The 22,127-nt window shown below is 35.2% G+C and overlaps 1 protein-coding gene across 9 annotated transcripts in view; it reads left to right on the top strand.

The window, feature by feature from the left end:
• The window catches only part of HMGCLL1 (3-hydroxy-3-methylglutaryl-CoA lyase like 1), a 173,774-nt gene that overhangs the window by 98,163 nt on the left and 53,484 nt on the right, over window positions 1-22,127 (top strand). The window contains exons 8-9 of one of the 9 annotated variants that reach the window (XM_070514695.1): window positions 8,127-8,239; window positions 8,607-12,046. The exons of 7 other annotated variants lie outside the window; for them this stretch is intronic. In XM_070514695.1, coding sequence (XP_070370796.1) covers window positions 8,127-8,216 — 90 coding nt within the window. In that variant the 3' untranslated portion in view covers window positions 8,217-8,239; window positions 8,607-12,046. Of the gene's footprint in view, window positions 1-8,126; window positions 8,240-8,606; window positions 12,047-22,127 lie in introns of those variants that run through there. One more of the 9 variants, XM_044776891.2, reaches the window with a different exon arrangement.

Consider the following 22,127-nt stretch of genomic DNA (forward strand, 5'->3'; position numbering starts at 1 on the left):
GCTAACATATTTGAAAACTTAGGTGAAAAAGAAAATTCATAGGATGACATAAATTATCAGAAATGGAAAAGGAATAGAACCTCATCAAATCAGTTGTTTACATTTTTTTTCACCATGAAAATGTCATACTGAGATGCTTTTATAGGTAAGGCATATTGAATGTAAAATAAGCAGGCAGTTTTAGTATTACACAAATATTTTTAGAAAATAATGAAATATAGAACCTATCCCAGTTCTTTTTACAAGTAATATACTCTTAGCTTGCAAATCAGATAAGGACAGTATATGAAAGGAAAATTATGGCCACTCTCTCTCATGAACATTGATGCCAAACCCTAAACAAAATATTAGCAAACCAAATCCAGTAATGTCTGAAGAGGTAACATATCACAAAGAACTTAGTTTTATTCCAGGAATTTAAGTTCAACATTAGAGAATTTATTAGAAATCACTACCTTAAAAGATTAGGAAGGAAAAGACATGATTATCTCAATGTATAATATATATAAACCATACGTTATTTATTTACTTATCTATTCTTCCTTCATGGGGCATTTGTGTGTCCAGTTTTTCTCACTATTCAATTTTTCTTTTATTGCCTATAATTTAAAAATAGGTCTTAAACTCGGGAGAAAATTCTTAAGTTGCTTCAGGAGCTGCTGTTGCTGTCGAGGTCCCAGTATGATATCATATGCTGAACTGCGCTCCTCTCCCCACTGCCAAATCATTTTGTGAATCCAGTATAACCTTGATGACAAATCCTATAAGGATATTACAGGAAAGAGAAATCACAGCCAAATCTATTTCATGATATCCTAAATAAAATATTTCAAATATAATCTAGTGACATATAAAGAAACATCCATTTCAACCAAGTTGGATGTATTCCAGAAATTCTAGTGAAATATTCTAAAATCAATCAATGAAATAGCAATGCAATAATAGTAGGGGTCTTTAATATTACACTTATATCAATGGATAGATCATTCACACAGAAAATCAGTAAGGAGACATTTACCTTAGATGACAAAATAGACTAGATGAACTTAAGAAATATATATAGAGCATTCCATCCAAAAGCAGCAGGATACACATTATTCTCAAGTGCATATGGAACATTCTCCAGGATAGATTATATGTTAGACCACAAAACAAGTCTTAATAAATTTAAGAAGACTGAAATCATATCAAGCATCTTTTCCAACCACAGTGGTATGAAACTAGTAATCAATTACAAGAAGAAAACTGAAAAATTCACAAATATGATGAGATAAAACAACACACTCTCAAACAACAAATGGGTCAATGAAGAAATTAAAAGAGAAATCAAAAAATAGTTTGAGACAAATGAAAATGGAAACACAACATACCAAAATTTATGGGATGTAGCAAAAGCAGTTCAAAGTGGGAAGTTAATAGTGATATATGCCTACCTCAAGAAGCAAGAAAAATCTCAAACAACCTAATTTTACACCTCAAGGAACTAGAAAAAAGAAGAACAAATGAAGTCCAAAGTTAGGAGAAGGAAAGAAATAACAAAGATCACAATGGAAATAAATGAAATCGACACTGAAAAGACAATAGAAAGATCAATGAAACTAAGAGCTGTTTCTTCAAAAACATAAACAAAATTAACAAACCTTGAGCAAGATTCACCAAGAAAAAAACAGAGTGGACACAAATAAAATCAGAGATGAAGGAAGAGATGTTACAGTTGATACTACAGAAATACAAAGGATCATAAGAGACTACTATGAACAATTACACGCAAACAAATTTGACAACCTAGAAGAAATGGATAAATTCCCAGAAATATACCACTTACCAAGATTGAATCATGAGCAAATAGGAAATCTGAATAGACTAATTACTAGTGAGGAAATTGAATCAGTAATCAAAAACCTTCTAACAAAGAAAGGCCCAGGACCAGACAGCTTCACTGGTGAAATCTACCAAATGTTCAAAGAAGAATTAGTACTGATCATTCTCAAATTCTTCCAAAAAGAAAAGGAAGGACACTCCCAAACTCATGACCCTGATACCAAAACCAGACAAGGATGCCACAAGAAAAGAAAATTATCCTCAAAAATCCTCAAAAAATATTAGAAAACCTAATTCAACAATACATTAAAGACCATTCACCATGGTCAAGTGAGATTTATTCCAGGGGTGCAAGGATGGTTCAACACCCGCATATCAATCAATGTGATACACCACATCAACAAAATAAAGGATAAAAATCACATGATCATTTTAATACATACATCGAAAGCATTTGACAAAACTCAACGTCCATTTGTTATTAAAACTCTCAACAAAGTGGATATAGAGTAAACCTACCTCACCGTAATTAAGGCCAGTTATGACAAGACCACAGGTAACATCATACTCAATTGTGAAAAGCTGAAATCTTTCGCTCTAAGATCAAGAACAAGATAAGGATGCCCACTCTTGCTTGGTGCTTAACAAAGTAAAAGCTTCTAGCCAATGCAATAAGAAAAGGAAAAGAACTACGAGGTACACCAGTTGGAAAGGATGACATAAAGTGTTCATTATTTCAGATGTCATATTCTGTATTCAAATCTCAAAAGAATTTTTATACAAAGTATTAAAATTTATGAGTAAATTTAGCAAGGTTGTAGAAAACAAACAACATATAAAAATTAAACTCAGTATTCCTGTGAATACTAGTAACAGTATTTCATTATGAAATGAATTTCCAAATGTAATATTAAAACATCAAATAATAAGGCATAAATATAATAATGGACATGTGATTTTCTTTGTAGAAAGCAAGCTAATAGTATGAAAAGAAATTTTTAAAGATTTAAATAAATGGAGAGAGCAAATAAATTTCTGGCTTGGAAGATTCAGTATTATACAAATATCAGTTTTTACTAAATTGATCTGTAGATTCAGTATGAGCCCAATAAAATCCCTAGAAGATTTTTGCTCTTTTTATTGGTGGAAATTGACAAGTAGATTCTAAAATTGATGTTGGACTACAAATGATCTAAAGTAACCAAGCAATCTAAAAGAGGAATTTCAAACCTGAAGAACTTATCAGATAACAAATATTATAAAGATAAATAAATAAGACAGCAGAGTAATAATGCAAGAATAGAAATATAGACCAAAAGGGCAAAATAGGGAGCCAAGAAAGAGACTTGAACATATACAATCATCCGACTTGTGATAAAGACATCACTACACTTTAGTGAGAAAAGCATGATCTTTTCAATAAATGGTGCTTGTTCAACTGGATACCCACATAGAAAAAACTCTTAACACTTACCTTACACTGTACACAAAATCAAGTACTGGTGGATTGTAAATCTAAATACTGAGGAAAATAACATGAGAGAAAATATTTTTCTTCGGCAGAGATTACATTTTACATAATAAAGGGCTAACAAGATAGAAAAATATTGATAAAGAGGCTAGAATAAAATTAGAGATTTTTCTGTCCATAAAAAGATACATTGTGAAATTCTGGTGTCAGCTCCACCACCAGAGCTTGGAAATCTTCACCCTCATCCTTAAAAGAAAAAAAAGCTAGACACACTAAAAATAAATGACTTTTCCTGGACCCCTCAGAGAAGTGAGGTTGCAGGGCAAACTTCCACCCTGAAATCTAGAGAGCGAGACAGATCCAGAGATGCACAGCTGAGCTCTTCTTACCTGGTGGAACACTTAAATGATAACTTTGACAGATTTCTGGAAGGCGAATGTGGATCAGCATGAGAGTGAGAAACTCCTGGAGCCACCTTCTCAAAGGTGTCACCACAATTTCATGAGTTTTACCTCCAGGAACTCCAACAGGTTCTAACAGTGAGGATCTAAGAATGATCTTCCTGTGGCTCAGGCAAGGAGTGGGAAAGAATAATCATTGTGTAATATTAACTACAGCATTCTTCATAAAAAGACCTATTTTCTAGGAAAAATTAGCTTACTAAAGCCTTATCCCAGCTGGGGAAGGGCATTCACTCCACCCACTCCAGTCCCGTCTAGACTTCATGTCTCACAAAGGGGTAGAAAAAGTTGATGCTGCTGGAGAAACACTTGTGAAGGTCACCTCCTGAACCACAGGCCAACTAAGTCTGAGATTCAATCATTCAATTGTTCAGTGCAATCATAAGATTACAGAGTGCCTCCCTTCCTGTACACCTTATCACCTTACCAACAAGGCTTCAGTGTTGTAATAGTGAATTATGGCTGGAAGAGCTGCAGGATGCTGACTCTCTCTGAGGAGGAGTACTTAGGGAAGCCCACAGAAAAGACAGAAGACAAATCAAGGAAACTAGAGAAATTTGAAGCCTCTGGCAGTTATAGCCACAACAAACATTAAACACAGCCAGACTCCTAGCCAGATTAACAAATTCTCACACTTATACAGCCCATTTACCTCCTTTCCAATCATCAGATACAATATGTCTGCCTTTCAACCAAAAATTCACAAGGCAAAAAGCCAGAAAATCAGCTTGAAGAGATGAAATAAGCATCAGAACCAGAATCAGATAGCACACAGATGTTGGAATGTTCAGAGAGAGAATTTAAAGTAACTGTGAGTAATATGTTAATGGCTTTAATGGCAAAAGTAGAAATGTGCAAAAAGAGATGGAAATATAAGCAGAGAAATGGAAACTCTTAAGAAAGAGTTGAAAAGAAATACTAGGGGGAAAAAAAACTGTAACAGAAATGAAGAATGCCTTTAATATGTTCAGCAGTAGACTGCAAATGGCCAAGGAGAGAATTAGCGAGCTGAAAGATATGTCAATAGACACTTCACAAAACTGAAAAACAAAGAGAAAAAAACAATGAAAACATCGAAACAGACTACTAAAACTGCAGGGGGATTTTAAAAGGTATAGCATAGGTACCACTGGAATACCAGAAGGAGACAAAAAAGAGAACAGTGTAGAAGAAATATTTGAAGCAATAATAGCTGAGGATATTCAAAAATTAATGACAGACACCAAACCACAGATCCAGGAAGCTCAGAGAATACCCAAAAAGATAAATATAAAAATATCTACCCTTATGTATATTATTCAAATTGCAGAAAACCAAAGAGAAAGAGAAAATCTTGAAAGAAGCTAGAGGAAAATAAACATTTTAACTATAGAGAAATATAGATAAGAATTGCATTGGATTTCTCATCAGAAACCATGTAAGCAACAGGGCAGTGGAGTGAAATATTTAAAGTGTTGAAAGAAAAACCCACTAACCTAGAATTCTATATTCAACAAAATTACTCTTCAGAAGTGTCAGAGAAACAAATGCTTTCTCAGACAAACACAAACCGAAAGATTTCCTCATCAGTAGATGTGCCCTATTAGAAATGTTACAAGACATTCTTTATAGAGAAGGAAAAACATGTCAGAGAATCAGATCTGCATAAGAAAGAAAGCATCAGAGATGTCATAGATGAAGGTAAAATACCATCTTTTATTATAATTATTCTTAATTTATCTAATAGACAACTTTTTGTTCAAAGCAATAATAGTTATGAAGTATAGGGTAATTTTAGCGTATGGAGAAATGAAATGAATGATAGCAATGTTATAAGCGATGGGAATGAGAAATTGCAAAAACTCTGTTATAAGGTACCAGCACTACACATGAAATGGTATAGTATTATTTGAAAGTGAACTTAGACTAGTTGAAAATGTGTATTGGAAACTCTAGGAAAATCACTAGAAATTTTTACAAGAAGAATAATGGATATACCAAAAGAAGAGATACAGTAGAATCATAGAAAATGCTCTGTTAAAACCAGAGAAGGCTGAAAAAGAGAGAGAAATATAGAAAAAACAGTGCAATGAATAGAATATAATTACAAACATGGTGGATATTAATCCACCTATAATCAACTATAATCATTTCAAATTTGAATAGTTTAAATACACTGATTTGAGGACAGATTGTCAGCGTGGACAAAAAAGCAACACCCAACTATTTGTTTTCTACAAGAAATATATTTTAAACATGAATATTCAAATGTTTTAAAAGTAAAGGGATAGAGAAGTATACACATACCATACTAAAGGAAAGTTGGGGTAGCGATATTAATTTCACACAAAGCAGACTTCACAACAAGGAAAATTATCATGGATAAACAGGTATATTAATAATGATAAAAGGATAATTATCCAAGAAGAAATAACGGTTTAAATGTGCATGCATCTAATAGCACAGCAACAAAATTCATGAGGAAAAACTGATAGAACTGAAAGAAGAAACAAATTCACTATTATAATTGGAGACATCACCATATCTCTTTCAGAAATGGATAGCCAAAGCACGCAGAAAATCAGTAAGGATATAGTTGATCTGTACAGCACTATCAGTGAATTTGTTCGAATTGACATTCATAGGTTATTTCATCCAATGGCAGCAGAATACATACTAATAAATGATGTTAATAGGAGAAATTGGACATGGTAATTGGGTCTGGTTAATACGATAACTCTCTGTACTGTCTTCACATTTTTTTAGTAAACCTAAAACTGTCCTAAAATAAAAAGTTTGTTCAAACAAAAAGAGATACATTATGAGAGTGAAGAAACAAGCCACAATGTGGGGAAAGATTTGCAGTTCATGTATCTGACAAAGGAATAGTGTACAGAATGCTTATAGACCTCCTACTAATCTATGAAAAAAATAAAGATTAATAACCCAGTGGAATAATGAACAAATGACTTGAAGACACATTTCACAAAAGAAGGTATACCAATGGCCATTAAACTATTTATTTATTAATCAATAATAAATAAATGTAAATATAATATAAAATATATATAAAATATAATATAAAAATAAAAGTAAAAATAATAAAGAAGTATAAATTAAGACCACAATGAGTTACCACTACACTGCCACAAGAATCGTTAAAATTATAGAGTCTGGCAAGTATTGGCAAGAATGTGGAACAAATGGCATTCACACACTGCTGGTGGGAGTTTAAATTGGTACCACCACTTTGTAATGTATGCATACTTTAGAACCCAAGAATTCCATTAGTGTAGACACGTGTTCACCAAAAGATATGTTCAAGAGCGTTCACACTAGTACTATCTGCATTGCCCAAAATTGGAAGCAACTCAAGTGTATATTAGTAATTGAATTTATATAGAGAGACTGTGGTATCTACATTTATCATTTATGAGAATGAACGAAACATTGCTACGTGCACCCTGGTTCAGTTGAAAAAAAGTGTTGAATGTGAGGAGTCAGACACGATAAAGTGTCTATGATATGATTACATTTATTTAACATTTGAAAACATGCAAACCTAATCCGTAGTGGTAGATGTTAAGAGGGGAGTAGGATGATGTGGGAGAGGGTATGAGAGGGGCATCCCTTGCTGGTAATACTGTTTTGATGTGGTTGGTGGTTTCACTTGTGATCTGTCATACGCTTATGCTGTGTGCTCCTTTGTGTATGTTATACTTAAAGAGTTTCCTTTAAAGAAAAAACTGGAAGAAAGAAAATGGTCAAAGGATTTCATTAGGTATTAGCACAAATGGGAACAGAAATGCCACATAAACATAAACTATATTCAACCTTGTTATCAATCACAAAAGTTCAAATTAAACTATTCAATTTTATACCAGTATATTGGCAAAAATTTAAAAGTCAGACAATATCCAGTGTTGGTAATGATGTGGATTTACAGAAAATCTCACATACCACTGGTGCGAATATGTGGTAATACAACCACTTTGAACAAGGCTGGCTCTTTATAGTGATTTTGAGCATGGGCACACCCTCTGATGCAGCAATTCATTCCTTGTTGTCTACTTAGAAAATCTCTTGTACATGCACAGCTGGAGACACGGCAAAAGAGTTTGTGACAAAATTTTTCATCATAATAAAAACCAAACCCGTTCAAATTTCCATCTCTAATTGGCTAAAGCGTGGCATAGTCATACAATGAAATATTCCTTGAGAAAGGATATCTAGAGCTATTTACAATCACATGGATTGAGCTCAAAAGCCTAATAATGGGTGCAGAAAAGCCAATTATTGAAGAATGCATAAAGTTATATAATTTATAAAGTATTCCAGTTATGTAAAGTTCAAAGACAGACAAAATTAGCAATCATGTTATATTGTAACACTAGAAAGAAAAAAGAATGACTTGCAGAATTTTCTGTGGAAGGGAGGACATGCAATCAAGGAGAGCTTACAGAGGAATTCAAAACTATTGGTGATGCCCCATTTCTTAAACTGTGTGGTAAGTAGAAGTATTTTTTTATCATGTTTTAAACTGTATATCTAGTTTAAATATGTTTTTTACATTAACAAATATGCTTTTTACATTAACAATAACACAAATTAAACAAAAAAAGAAGGAAGTATGTCAGTGGAAGCACATTTAGACTTTTGGCCATGATTTCCTGAACCATAGCTATCAACTAAAATAAAAAAACATTTTTGTGTTAACTGCTACAGTTATTTTAGAAAGTGTCCATCTGATATCTTTCAGCCCGTGGTTATTTGAGAACACAGTGGAGGGACCTATAGGGTAAATCACCAGGGCTTGTTTACACAACAAAAAATGTGGCTGGTAAAATGTTCTCTACTGATGTTTCTGAAACCAGAGACCGGAAACGTACAGTGGAAGTGAGACCCTTTACTTTTCCCGTGCCAACACCAACAACAATTATAGCACCATGTGAGAAAAGCTGTAAGAAATATTGCTGGGTTTCAGTGGTTCAACCAAGTCAGCAGATTTCTGGAATTGTGGCAGTTTGGACCCAAAAACTTTACAGTCTTCAGCAAGGAATGGCTCTTAAACATTAAACTGATCCCTGATAAAACAACCCCAGGGTCATGAGAAGGCTACTCTGCCAATTTTATTTCACTGTGGGACCCACTGACATCTGGCTCGGCTGCGGAAGCTGGAAAACTTTTTAAAAATTCTCTTGACAGTAAAAATGGACATGTGGAAAACATTCTAATCTGTTAATCTTTGGTGCTCCTGAAAAAGGGACATTTGGCTTTATACTTCATGATGATAAATATGAAACCTCCAGATCTAGCTGTAAATAACTTAATGGCATTTGAATAAAGAGTAGAATTTTCATTTCCCAAATGTGCCGAAGGATACGTATGCACCTGCATCAACGCCGTGACAGAAGAAGCACTCTGGATTCTTTGTTCACATTTGTTTTTTTCCACAATATAAAAAGTTGAAATGTATTGCAAATTTCTGAAATTTTTCATCAATAGGCTATTATTTGATTGAACAAACAATGGAAATTTTCACTGGGCAATCTAGTTTCAGTACAGTGAAATTCATATGACTGTATTCCAACAGAAGTTCAGTTTAGGTTATTTTCAGGCCGCAATTTACATAACATATGTTCAAAATCCCACTGGTTCCTTCTTAACAGTCTGATAAGAGCTGGAACTGACATCCTTCGGTGCTAATTTCTCTAGGAGTTCTGCTAAGACTCATGTAAAAGCAAACAAAACCAAAGAGTGATGCTATGTTTTGACATGGGCTGCAGCTAATTATAAGTGTATGGGCTTTTAGATAATAAATAACAGACTTTATTGTTTTTGAAAATGTAGAATTTTATTTTAGCCCTCTTTTGTATTAATGCTTTCACTTCCTAAGTTTGTTATATGTAGTCATGTATTTAACTCAACATTTAATTATTTTATTTAATTTTCAGTATTTTTACAATACGGGTGTAATGTGTAATTTGAGGGAAAGTTATAACTTCTTGGTTTCTTGAATGTCTTAGAATCCTAGGTAAAGAAATCAATAAAAAGAAAACCTTTTCATTTAAAAGAGCTTTCAGTTAAACAAGTATTGACACAACTAAGGACGCAGATATTTTAATTAGTGTTTACTTAAGGCTTTCTCGAGTGAAGAGATACTGAATACTGATGATATTCTGGTTGTTTCTTTAAAGCTTTATGTAGAAATATAAAAATAAATACATTCTTACATTAATAGCTACTCATATTATGAAAAAACATTAGCAGCTGGTAATAAAAAATGAAATTCTGCAAAAATCACTTCTTTTTGTGTTGGCTTAGGCATATTTTGACCTTGACTCTCTTATAAGGAGAAGGGAACCAAGATGTTAGTGGGTGACCAGGAAGTCATGGAAGAGTTCACACTGATAGTGATAGTTTGCAGGGTGTTATCCCTAAGAGTGATTTATTTATAAGATTTCAGACTAATATACTTGAGTTTTGTAATTTGTCCCCTTTTACATTGATTCCATTGGGCCAGTGAAAATTAGTAAACAGTACCCAGTAATTTCTCCATTTCGTCTCCCTGCCCCTCCTCTCTCTCTCCCCTTCTCTGCTAGCTAGCTCTCCTGCTTGATCAAGAGCTCCCTCTTTTCCTTCCTCCATCCCCTTGCATTAAATATTTCAAATAATCAAGGATATAAAACATCAGAACTATTTATATATATATATATTTGCATGTTATCAATAAGTGGCTTTTAGAGTCGCTGCAGAAATGTCTGGCTTCAAGATCAATGGACTGTGGAAGCTGCCTCTGTCTTGTGGTGTCCACAATATGTGTAGGATAGCAGTGCAATGATTTGGGCTTCTTGTAATTCTTCACTTCAGCTTCCCTGCTGGTTCAGTCTGCCTACCCCTCCCCACTGCATGTAGCATGTTCCCTTGTTATGAACTGCTGTTTGAGAGTTGTTGGGTTTTTTTTTTTCATCTTTTGAGCAATCTTTTGTCTGTTTTTCCAGTATTTTACCTCCATTAAATTCTTCTTTTCAGCATTAATATATTTGTTCCAATGTCAAAAATTATCCTAAAAGCCCTGGATTGAAACTCATAGAACAATTTAGAGAATAGAGGAAATATGCACAACTAAATATAGATCTACATAGTTCCCCGTTAAACTCACGCTACCCAAGATGTTTGCTCCCTCTGTGCTCAAACATCCAGTGTAATGTCTAGTCAAAATAGATATGCAGATACATAAGTGAATACACTAATTAATTAAAAGAAATAAAGTACAGCTATTGCTTCTGATAAGCCAACTCATATTTTTTTCTGATTCTTTCTATAGCATCTTAGCTCCTGAATTAGGAGGGTTTAGTATTGTAGTTACAAACAGGACCTCTGGAACCTAAATGTCTAGGTTCCAATTTTGACTCTGTGGCCTTGGGCAAATTACTTAACTTTGCTATGCCTCATGTTTCCTCCTCTGTAAATTTGGAACATTAATAGTATCTACTTGTGAGCAGTTGTAAGGATTAAATGAATGTGAGTACCGGTAGGCACTGGAAGTGTTCACTTTTCTCTTCCTTCCTGTTGGCTCCATTCCTCAGCTAATAGTCAGTCCAGCATTCGTACTAGAATCAAGAATACCACTCAATCATTCTACCTTTCCACTGGAAGGTTGGCTGTTTCTCTAAATCCTGAATGTAAAAGATAGATATGTATTTAATTGGGTGTGGCGACATTGCATTATGAAAGAACTTTCCTATGTTCCTCACAGGAATGCTTCAAACATCTGTCAAGCACCTTCTATAAGATAGCGTTCTTTACTAGGTGTCAGACTTGACTAGTTGTGGAACTTGTGTGTGTGTGTACATTCTTGAGATGATAGTAGGTCATTCACTTTCAAATAATTTCAAAATCATTGAAGTTGAATCCATTGTTACCTTATAAAGTAAATTATTTGACATAATAAATCACATTCTGCTTAAAGTCTTTAGTGACTTCATTGTACCTTTAATATCAAGTCCTCAAAGTAGATCTCAAAACCCTTGTTAGGCTGCCCTTAGCCTGTCACCACAGCTTCATCTCTTGTCACGCTCCTCTTCACCCGAACCGCCTAGGCTGGAGAACTTCTCACAGGTTGTTATTTGTGGCTCAGTTCTGCCTGTCTCTACCTCTGGACAACCTCTATTCATCTTTTAAATCACAATTTAGAAAGACTTCCTGAACAGGTGTTTCTGGGCTTTGTGCCTGTACCATGTGGCACATCCCCTGTCTTATTGCTGTTCACACAATATCTCTACTGCTTTTTAAAAAAATTTTAGCTGTATTGAGGTATAGTTGACAAATAAAATTGTAAGATATTTAAAGTGTATGTCATGATTTGATACACGTATACATTGTGAAAGGATTCCCTCCAGCCAGTTATTTAATACATCCATCACCTCATATATTCATCCTTTGTGTGTGTGTGTGTGTGTGTGTGAGAGAGAGATAGAACATTTAAGTTCTACTTTCTTAGCAAATTCAATTATACAATACAATGTTATTATCCATAGTCACCATGTTTTACATTAGATCCTTATTAATTTTATAGCTGAAAGTTTGTACCCATTTCCCAACCTCTCCCTATTTCTACCTTCACCTAGCCCCTGGTAATCACTTTTTTACTTTCTGTTTCTATGAGTTTGACTTTTTTTCTTTTAAGATGCCACATATAAATGATACCATGCAGTATTTGTCTTCTCTGTCTAGCTTATTTCAATTAGCATAATGCTCTCAAGGTCCATCCGTGTTGTCACAAATGACAAGATTTCCTTCTTTCTCATGGCTGAATAATATTCCATTGTATATATGTACCACATCTTCTTTACCCATTTGTCAGTTCATGGGCGCAGGTTGTTTCCCCATCTTTGCTATTGTGAAGAATGGGTGGTCAACATCACCAATCATCAGAAAAATGTAAATCTAAACCACAGTGAGATATCACCTCACACCTGTTAGAATGGCTATTATAAAAAAGACAGGAGGTAAGTGTTGGTGAAGATGTAGAGAAAAGGGAACCCTGGTGCATGAGTGTTATACCATTCAAAAGTCAGTCATTGAGGACATAAGCATCATAACAGAGTGAATTATTCCCCTGATCAGAGAACTTCACACTGCGAAGATGCACAAAGCAGGGAGCAGGTCCGTTCTCAGAATCTGCATCCTGCCCCTTCAATAACTGGTGAGAATGTACATTGGCTCAGCCTTTATGGAAAACTGTGTGGAGTTTCCTTAAAAAATTAAAAATAGAACTGCCATATGATCCAGCAATCCTACTTCTGGATATATAACCAAAGGAAATGTAAACAGGATATCGAAGAGATATCTCCACTCTCATGTCCATTGAAGCCTTATCCACTGCTCATTTACATGTCTATGCTCCACTTATTAGTGAGAAGAAGGACTGTGTGTGTTATGGTGAGTCATAGCTCTGAGCATAGGGTCTAGCACATAGTTTATGTTTAATGTTTAATTGAACATTATGTGAATAATATTCACTATTTAGTCAAAATAATGATTAAATATTGCTGACAATATACAATTTCAATAGAAACATTCTATGTCTTCCATCAGTGATGAGGAATTTCTTTACTTGATTTCCTTGTGGAAAAAGTAGATGATTACTTGATACCACCGTACCTAAGGATACAAAAAGAGCAGGATAGCTGCGCGTAATGAGGGAATCCATGGGGAATCTTTGAAAAAGTTTTAAAATTCAGAAGCTGTTTCTTTTTAGGTCTACTGATTTTCCCTAAGTGAGCTCTGGTTGTCCTCTTTCATTCAATTCTAGTTGGGGTTAGATGTAAGGTGGAACAAGAGTTAGATAATATCCACTCAGGTAGCATAGTTAGCATAGTAACTTGATCCTAGATGTCTATACACAAGAAACCTAACTGACTCTTGGTTGAAACATTTGCAAAAAATATGATGAAAATATACACATAGAGAAAATACATTCCATATTATATGGAGGCTGTATAGTTGAACTCCAGGTATGGGAATCCGTAGAGTAAATGTTTTTTACATGTGTGGAGGAACTTCTTAAAATGAGATCTTTATTAGTTGAAGCTATAACGTTATTCCAAAAACATGGTTTCTTGGAAGAAGCAATTCCTTCAGATGAGGAAGAATTAGTTAATATATAGGCAAATTTCCAGGCAGAAAGACATTATGGTAAGAACAAGGAGGTTAGAAACAGTATGGAGGAATCTATAAGAAATTTTATGTTGCTGAAATATAAAGTTGGAGACAGTGGTAACATAAAGACAATGGTAATGTAAATTTATTATAAGACAATGATAAAGGATGGGGCTGCACAACATCTCCAGATGCCAAAACATGAAGGGCCACACCAGCAATGGTAAGAATTTTGGACTTCATCCAGTAGGTTATTATGGAGAGCCTCAAAGGATTTTAAGCAGGGAAGTTATATTTGCACTTTAGATTTGTGTTTTAGAAAAATCAGTCTGGAAGATCTGTAGAGGGTCGATGTAAGGGGCATAGGACAAAACAGGTAAGATCACAGGGGCTGGCCCCGTGGCCGAGTGGTTAAGTTCGCGCGCTCCGCTGCAGGTGGCCCAGTGTTTCGTTGGTTCGAATCCTGGGCGTGGACATGGCACTGCTCATCAAACCACGCTGAGGCAGCGTCCCACATACCACAACTAGAGGAACTCACAACAAGAAATATACAACTATGTACTGGGGGGCTTTGGGGAGAAAAAGGAAAAAATAAAATCTTTAAAAAAAAAAAAAAAAAAAACAGGTAAGATCACAGACTCTTTCAGTGAACCAAGCAAGAGATATTGAAGGCTTTGTGTGTAGGGCATACAGAATACAGAGAACAAAAAGAGGGCTACTGGAAATTTACTTAGGAGGTATTATCAGTAGGACCTAATGATTGGCTGGATATGGAAGGAGAGAGAGAGAGGGAAGGAGAGGCTGATTCCCATGGTTTTTGCATGAGTGACTTGAGCAGTGATCAAACCATTGTCATATAGGAGCATTTATTAAACTGCTATTACTGTCCTCCAGTGCAGAGAACAGTTGTGCCTGAACTGTGGGAGAGGCGGTGGAAACAGAAGTGTTAAAGCACACGAGTCATTTCACATTGTCAGACTAGCTCAAAGTGGGACTTCGTCATCAATTTCTTGTGGCACTTGATGACAAAGCTCTTGTTCTTGAGTTGCTACCTCATTCATTCCCCTCAGCTACCACTATTCTAAAAGTTCGTCCCTTACAAACTTCCTACAAAACTGTTCCCCTCTAGCATGGCTAGTAATATTGCCTCCTGATTAGTCAAAGTAATTAAGTCCATCAGGTATAATGTTGTGCAAATTTCTGCCCCTCTAACCATAAAGGATTATGAACTAGGGTTCTGTGCCTCAATACTGGACCTGAGAGAAGCAAAGTCTCCACAAATAGACACTGCATTCAGGAGTCTTACAGTCTGGAATACTTTCATCCAGCTTTTATTTTCACCTTAATACGTCTTTGGAACATTATTCCCTTCCATTGCTAATGGCAGTATACAATAGAGATTAAGTGCAATGGTTTTGGAGTCAGACCAACCTTAAAACATAGATGGACATACAAGCAAATGTAAAAATAGAAAAAAAAATCTTAAACAAAAATGAGAAAGAGTTTTAACACAACAGATTTTAAACTGTTACAAAATTGAATGTAGTAAGAATGAATACAACATGACCAGGTGTTATGAGTTAGATATTTGTGTCCTGCCTTCCCCATTCATATGCTGAAAGCTTAAACCCCATGTGATGGGATTAGGAGGTGGACCCTTTTGGGAGGGAATTAGGTCATGATGTTGGAGCCCTCATGAATGGGATTAGTGCTCTTATAAGAAGAATCACAGAGATGATTTATCCCTCAGCCATATAAAGACACAAGGTGAAGATGGCCATCTGCAAACCAGGAAGAGGGCTCTCACCAGACACTTGATCTCCCAGTGTCTTGATCTTAGACTTCCCAGCCTGCCAGAAATATGAGAAACAAATGTTTGTTTTTTAAGCCACCCAGTCTGTAGTATTCCTTTATATCAGCCATAACTGACTAAGACACCTTGTAAGGTTTATACCAGGAATACGTGAAAGGTTAGTTCAATATTAGGAAATAGATGCAATCAAACATTAACAGATTACAGCAGAAAAACATGTCTTAAGAAATGCAGAAAAAAATTATAAACACTTTTATAATAAAACCCTCTTAATCTAAGAGTAGATGGGAACTTGCTGGAGCTCATGAAGAATATCTATCAAAAACCTACAATGAATATTATGCTTACTGATGAACTTTGAAAAACAATCTCAATTAAAAAAAAGACAATGAAATAAGATGTCTGTCACTGTTTCAGCATTGCATAGGAAGTTTTAGCCAATGTAATAAAATAATAAAAAAATGATAAAAAGTAATTAGAGTAAAAAATCTACATTTTCAAATGATTGATTATCTATAATGGTATATATTCTCTTGGATTTTCATCTAGACGATTGTATCATTTGCGATAATTTTGTTGTGTGTGTGCATGTGTGGTAATGGGAATATATATGGTAAAAGAGCATTCAGGATAGATTCAGGTTAAAAAATATTCAAAATAGCAATATTCCTACACAGAAATAATAAGATATAAAAGAAAGAATAAAACATTCAAGTTAGCAACAAAAAATTCTACAGTACTAGAAAAAAACAAATGTATGTTAAAACAAAATATATATTAAATCTTTGATGGCAGACCTGTATATCAAGTTAAAATTGTTATCAAAAGAAATATAGAAATTTGAATAAACAGCTAGATATGTAATGTTGACATAAGAGAGAATTCACTATCGTAAAGATGGCAATTGTCCAAATATTAATCTATAAAGTTTGTTTTCTTTCAAATGATCTTTGTTCATGAAACTTGATAATTAAATCTATAAAGTCTATATATGACAAACCCACACCCAAGATCCTACTCAACGGTGAAAGTTTGAAACTTTTACCTCCAAGATCAGGAACAAGACCAGGGTACCCAGTCTCACCACTCCTATTCAACAGAGTACTGGCAGTCTTAGCCAGAGCAATCAGGCAAGAAAAAGAAATAAAAACATCTAAGTAGGAAAAGAAGAAGTAAGATTGTCTTTATTTGCAGATGATATGATCTTATATAGAGAAAATCCTAAAGACTCCACCAAAAAACTGCTAGAACTAATCAATACATTCAGTAAAGTTACAGGATACAAAACCAACATATGAAAAACAGTTATGTTTCTATACACTAACAAAAAGAATCTGAAAAACAAAGGAAACAGTCCCTTTCACAATATCATGAAAAACAGTAAAATACTTTGGAATAAATTTAATTCAGAAGATGAAGGATCTATAAGACTTAGTTGAAATAAATTGAAGAAGGTACAAACAAATGGAAAGACATCCTGTGTTCATGGATTAGAAGAATTAATATTGTTAAAATGCCATACTACCCAAAGCCATCTATAAATTCAATGCAATCCCTCTTAAAATTTCAATGGCATTTTTTACAGAAACAGAAAAAACAATCCTGAATTTTTATGGAATGAAAAAAGACCCCAAATAGCCAAAGTAACCCTGAGAATGAAGAACAAGGCCAGAGAAATCACAATTCCTGATTTCAAACTATATTACAAAGCTATCATAATTGAAACAGTATGGTACTGGCATAAAAACAGACAAATAGATCAATAGAAGAGAATCAAGAGCCCAGAAATAAACACTTGCATACACAGTAAACTAATACTTGATAAGGGAGCCAAGAATACTCAATGGGGAAAAGATCTTCTCTTCAACAAATGGTGTTGGGAAAACTGGATAATCATATACAGAAGAATGAAATTCGACCCCTATCTTATACTACTCACAAAAATTAACTGGAAATGAATTAAACTCTTAAACAAGAAACCTGAAACTGTAAAACTGCTGGAAGAAAACAGGGAAAAAGCTCCTTGACAAAGGAGACATGATATATATGTTTGACATCAAAGGAGCCCTAAGTGTCTATTCATATATGAATAAAGAAGATGTGGTATATATACATACACACAAACATACCCACACACACACACAATGGAATATTATTCCGCCATGAGAAGGAAGGAAATCCTGTCATTTGTGATAACTTGGATGAACCTTGAAGGCATTATGCTAAGTGAGATGTCAGACAAAGAAAGACAAATACTGTAGGATATCACTTATACGTGGAATCTAAAAAAGGCCAAAATTAAAGAAACAGAGTATCGTGTGGTTACCAGGGGTTGGGAGGTAGGGTAATGCAGAGATATTGGTCAAAAAGTACAAACTTCCAGTTATGAGATTAAAAAGTTGTGGGGCAGAGTGATGTCTGCAACATGGCGGAGTGAGTTGTTCCCTTAGTCTTTGCCCCCTAAGTCACAACCAAACAGACATTCATTAACCAACAGAAGATTCCCTACAAATCACAATAGGATGTCTGAGAGATCCATGCAGCCATATGTCTGAAGTGGGGGTACTGGATCCCTGGGAAGCAGTAGAAGGAGGTAAGTGGATCCCCTCCCTCTCCCCAGAAACAATGATCTAGATTACTCATAGCAGCGAGTGTGTGACTGTAAGAAGAGGCAGGGGGCAGGCAGGCCTGAGCACCAAAGCTTTTGCTTTTGGAGTTGCAGCCTAGCCCACAGGAATGCTCCACATCGAGTGATGTGGTTCAGCCACTGCATGGATGCCCTCACCAGGCACAGCTGCCCAGGCTAACCACATGTGAGCACAGAGCACACATGAAAGAAAGTGCCACTCACCTCCTGCCTAGAGCACCAGCTCAGGTGGTCCAAAACAAGGTGGCAGTCCTGCACTAGAGTGCCTGCATGTGCGTATGTGGCCCGCCAAGCGGCTGTGACCAGCAGGCGAATGCAGATGAACCCTATCAGCACAACTTTCACTGGATGTCATGGGTTTGGAAAACACAGCTTCTTCCCTCCCACCCCCAGAGGTGGCAGGTAGAATCTGTGACCTGATACTACAAATGTCTCAGAGAAGGATGAGTTCATCAAACCCCCTCAAAAACTATAGTAACACTTCAGAGCAGAAGGAAAATGACAAGTGTCCAGAAATAAACCCTGAAGTCACAGAAATTTGCAATCTAAATAACAGGGAATTCAAAATATTTGTCATAAAGAAACTCAATGAGTTACAAGAAAACTCAGAAACACAGTTCAATGAACTCAGGAATAAAATTAATGAGCATAAAGAATACTTCACCAAAGAGATTGAAACTCTAAAAAAAAGAAACCAAATGGAAATTCTGTGAGTGGAGGCAGAGGGCCGCCTCTTCATCTCCAGAAGAAATTCTGGAGATAAGGAATCCAATGAATGAGATAAAAAACCAATTTAGAAACCTTACAAAACAGAGTAGACTTTATGGAAGACAGAATTAGAGATATTTCAGGTGGAGGAGGAGAGAGAACTGAGACTTTAAAAAAATGAAGAAATTCATTGAGAAATATCCTGCTCAATTAGGAAATGCAACATGAGGATTATAGGTATTCCAGAGGAAGGAGACATCGAGAAAGGACCAGAGAGCTTGTTCAAAGAAATAATAGCTGAGGACTTCCAAAACCTGGGGAAAGAAATGGACTTACAAGTACATGAAGCCAATAGCACTCTTAATTACGTCAATGCAAAAAGAGCTTCTCCAACACATATAATAGTAAAACTGGCAGAAGTCAATGACAAAGAAAAAGATTTAAGGGCAGTAAGGAGAAGAGAATAATCTACGAAGGAACCCCTACCAGGCTTTCAGCAAATTTCTCAGCAGAAACCTTATAGGTTTGATATATTGGAATGGTATATTCAGACTACTGAAAGACAAATGTCTCAGCCAGAATATTCTATCCAACAAAACTCTCCTTCAGATATGGAGGAGAAGTAAAAGCTTTCCTAGATAAACAGAAGCTGAGGGAGTTCATCCCTACTAGAACTCCCTTACAAGAAATGACCAAGGATGCCCTCATACCTGAAATAAAAAGGCAAAGGTTTACAATACCTTGAGCAAGGAGATAAATATAGTCAAAATCAGAAAATTGCAGCTCCATATCAGAACATGTTAGTAAACAATTATAGCATAAAACATAGAGGGAAGGAAAGCATCAAAACTAATAAACACTTTAGTTTAGTCACAAACTGACAACACAAAACAGAATAATTTGTGACAACTATAACCTATAAGGGGAGGAGCAAAGGGATATAACCTGTTTAGGCCAATGGAGAAAAGAGCTATCAGAAGATGGACTATCTCAGGGCCAGCCTGGTGGTGTAATGGTTAAGTTTGCATGCTCTGCTTCAGGGGCCTGGGGTTTGCAGTTTTGAACCCCAGGTGCAGACCCACACACCACTCATCAAGCCATGCATGGCAGTGCCCCACTTACAAAATAGAGGAAGATTGGCACAGATGTTAGCTCAGCAGCAATCTTCCTGTGCAAAAATGAGGAAGATTGGCAATAGATGTTAGCTTAGGGCTAATCTTCCTCATCAAAAAAAGAAAAAGAAAAAAAGAATATGGACTATCTCATCTATGAGATCTTTTATTAACCTCATGTTATCCACTAAACAAACAATCAGAGCAAAGACTCAAATCGTAAATAAAGAGACAACTGAGGAAACCATGACAGAATACCACCAAACTGAAATGACAGTCAGAAATACAAGGGAAGAGAAACGATGGAAATACAGTGCAATTGGAAAATGACATGAAATGACAGTGTTAAGCCCTCTAATATAAATAATCACTCTAAAGGTAAATGGATTGAGTTCTCTAATCAAAAGACATAGAGTGGCTGGATGGATTAAAAAACAAGATCCAACAATATGCTGCCTCCAGGAAACACATTCAGCTCTAAAGACAAACATAGGCTCAGAGTGAAGGGATGGTAGGCAATGCTCCAAGCAAATGGAAAGCAAAAGAAAGCAGGTGTTGCCATGCTTATATCAGACAAAGCCAACATTAAGATAAAAAAGACAGTGAGTGTCAGTATATAAAGAAAAAGATAAAAAAGAAAAAGAGGGACAGTATATAATGATAAAAGGGACACTCCACCAACAGGACATAACACTTATGACTATATATGCACCTAACACAGGAGCACCAAAGTATATAAAGCAACTATTAAGAAACTTACAGGGAGAAATTAACAGAAACACAATAATAGTAGGGGACCTCAAGAGCCCACTTACATAACAGATAGATGATCCAGACAGAAAGTCAACTAGGAAATAGTGGATTTAAATGAAACACTTGATCCGATGGACTTAGTAGATATATACAGAACATTCCATCCAAAAACAGCACAATACATGTTCTTCTCAAGTGCACATGGAACATTCTCAAAGATAGACCATATGTTGGAAAACAAGGCAAGCCTCAATAAATTTAAGAAGATTGAAGTCATATCAAGCATTCTTTCTGAGCACAATTCTGTGAAACTAGAAATCAACAAGAAAAAAGCTAGGAAAGTAATCAATATCTGGATACTAAACAACATGCTACTGAAAAACCATTGAATCAATGAATAAATAAAAAGAGAAATAAAAAAATACCTGGAGACAAATGAAAATGAAAATACAACATACCAACGCTTATGGGATGCAGCAAAGGCAGTCCTAAGAGAGAAATTCATAGCAATAAAGTCCTAGCCTCAACAAACAAGAAAAATCTCAAATAGGTAATCGTAAACTACACCTAACAGAACTAGAAAAAGAAGAACAAACAAAGCACAAATTCAGCAGAAGGAGGGATATTATAAAAGTTAGAGCAAAAATAAATGAAATAGAGAACACCAACAAAAAAAAAACCAGTAGAAAGGATGATGAAACTAAGAGCTGGTTCTTTGAGAAGATAAAACAAAATTAGAAAATCCTTAGCCAGACTCAGTAGAAAAAAAGAGTGAAGTCTTTTTTTTATTTTTATTCAAATAAATAAAAGTAGAAATAAAACAGAAGAAATTACAAAAGATACCACAGAAATACAAAGGATTATAAGAGAATGCTATGAAAAACTACATGCCAACAAATTGGACAATCTAGAAGAAATGGATAAATTCTTAGACTCATACAGCCTCCCAAAACCAAATCAAGAAGAAGTAGAGAATCTGAATAGACTATTCACAAGTAAGGAGATCAAAACAGTAATCAAAAACCTCCCAAGAAACAAAATTCTAGGACCAGATGGCTTCTCTGGAGAATTCTACCAAACATTTAAAGAAGATTTAATACATATCTGTCTCAAACAATTAAAAAAAATTGAAGAAGATAGAACTCTGCCTAACTCATTCTATGAGGTCAACATTACCCTGATACCAAAACCAGACAAG

The sequence above is a fragment of the Equus asinus genome, chromosome 8, assembly GCF_041296235.1.
Source record: "Equus asinus isolate D_3611 breed Donkey chromosome 8, EquAss-T2T_v2, whole genome shotgun sequence".
NCBI classification, from domain to species: Eukaryota; Metazoa; Chordata; class Mammalia; order Perissodactyla; family Equidae; genus Equus; species Equus asinus.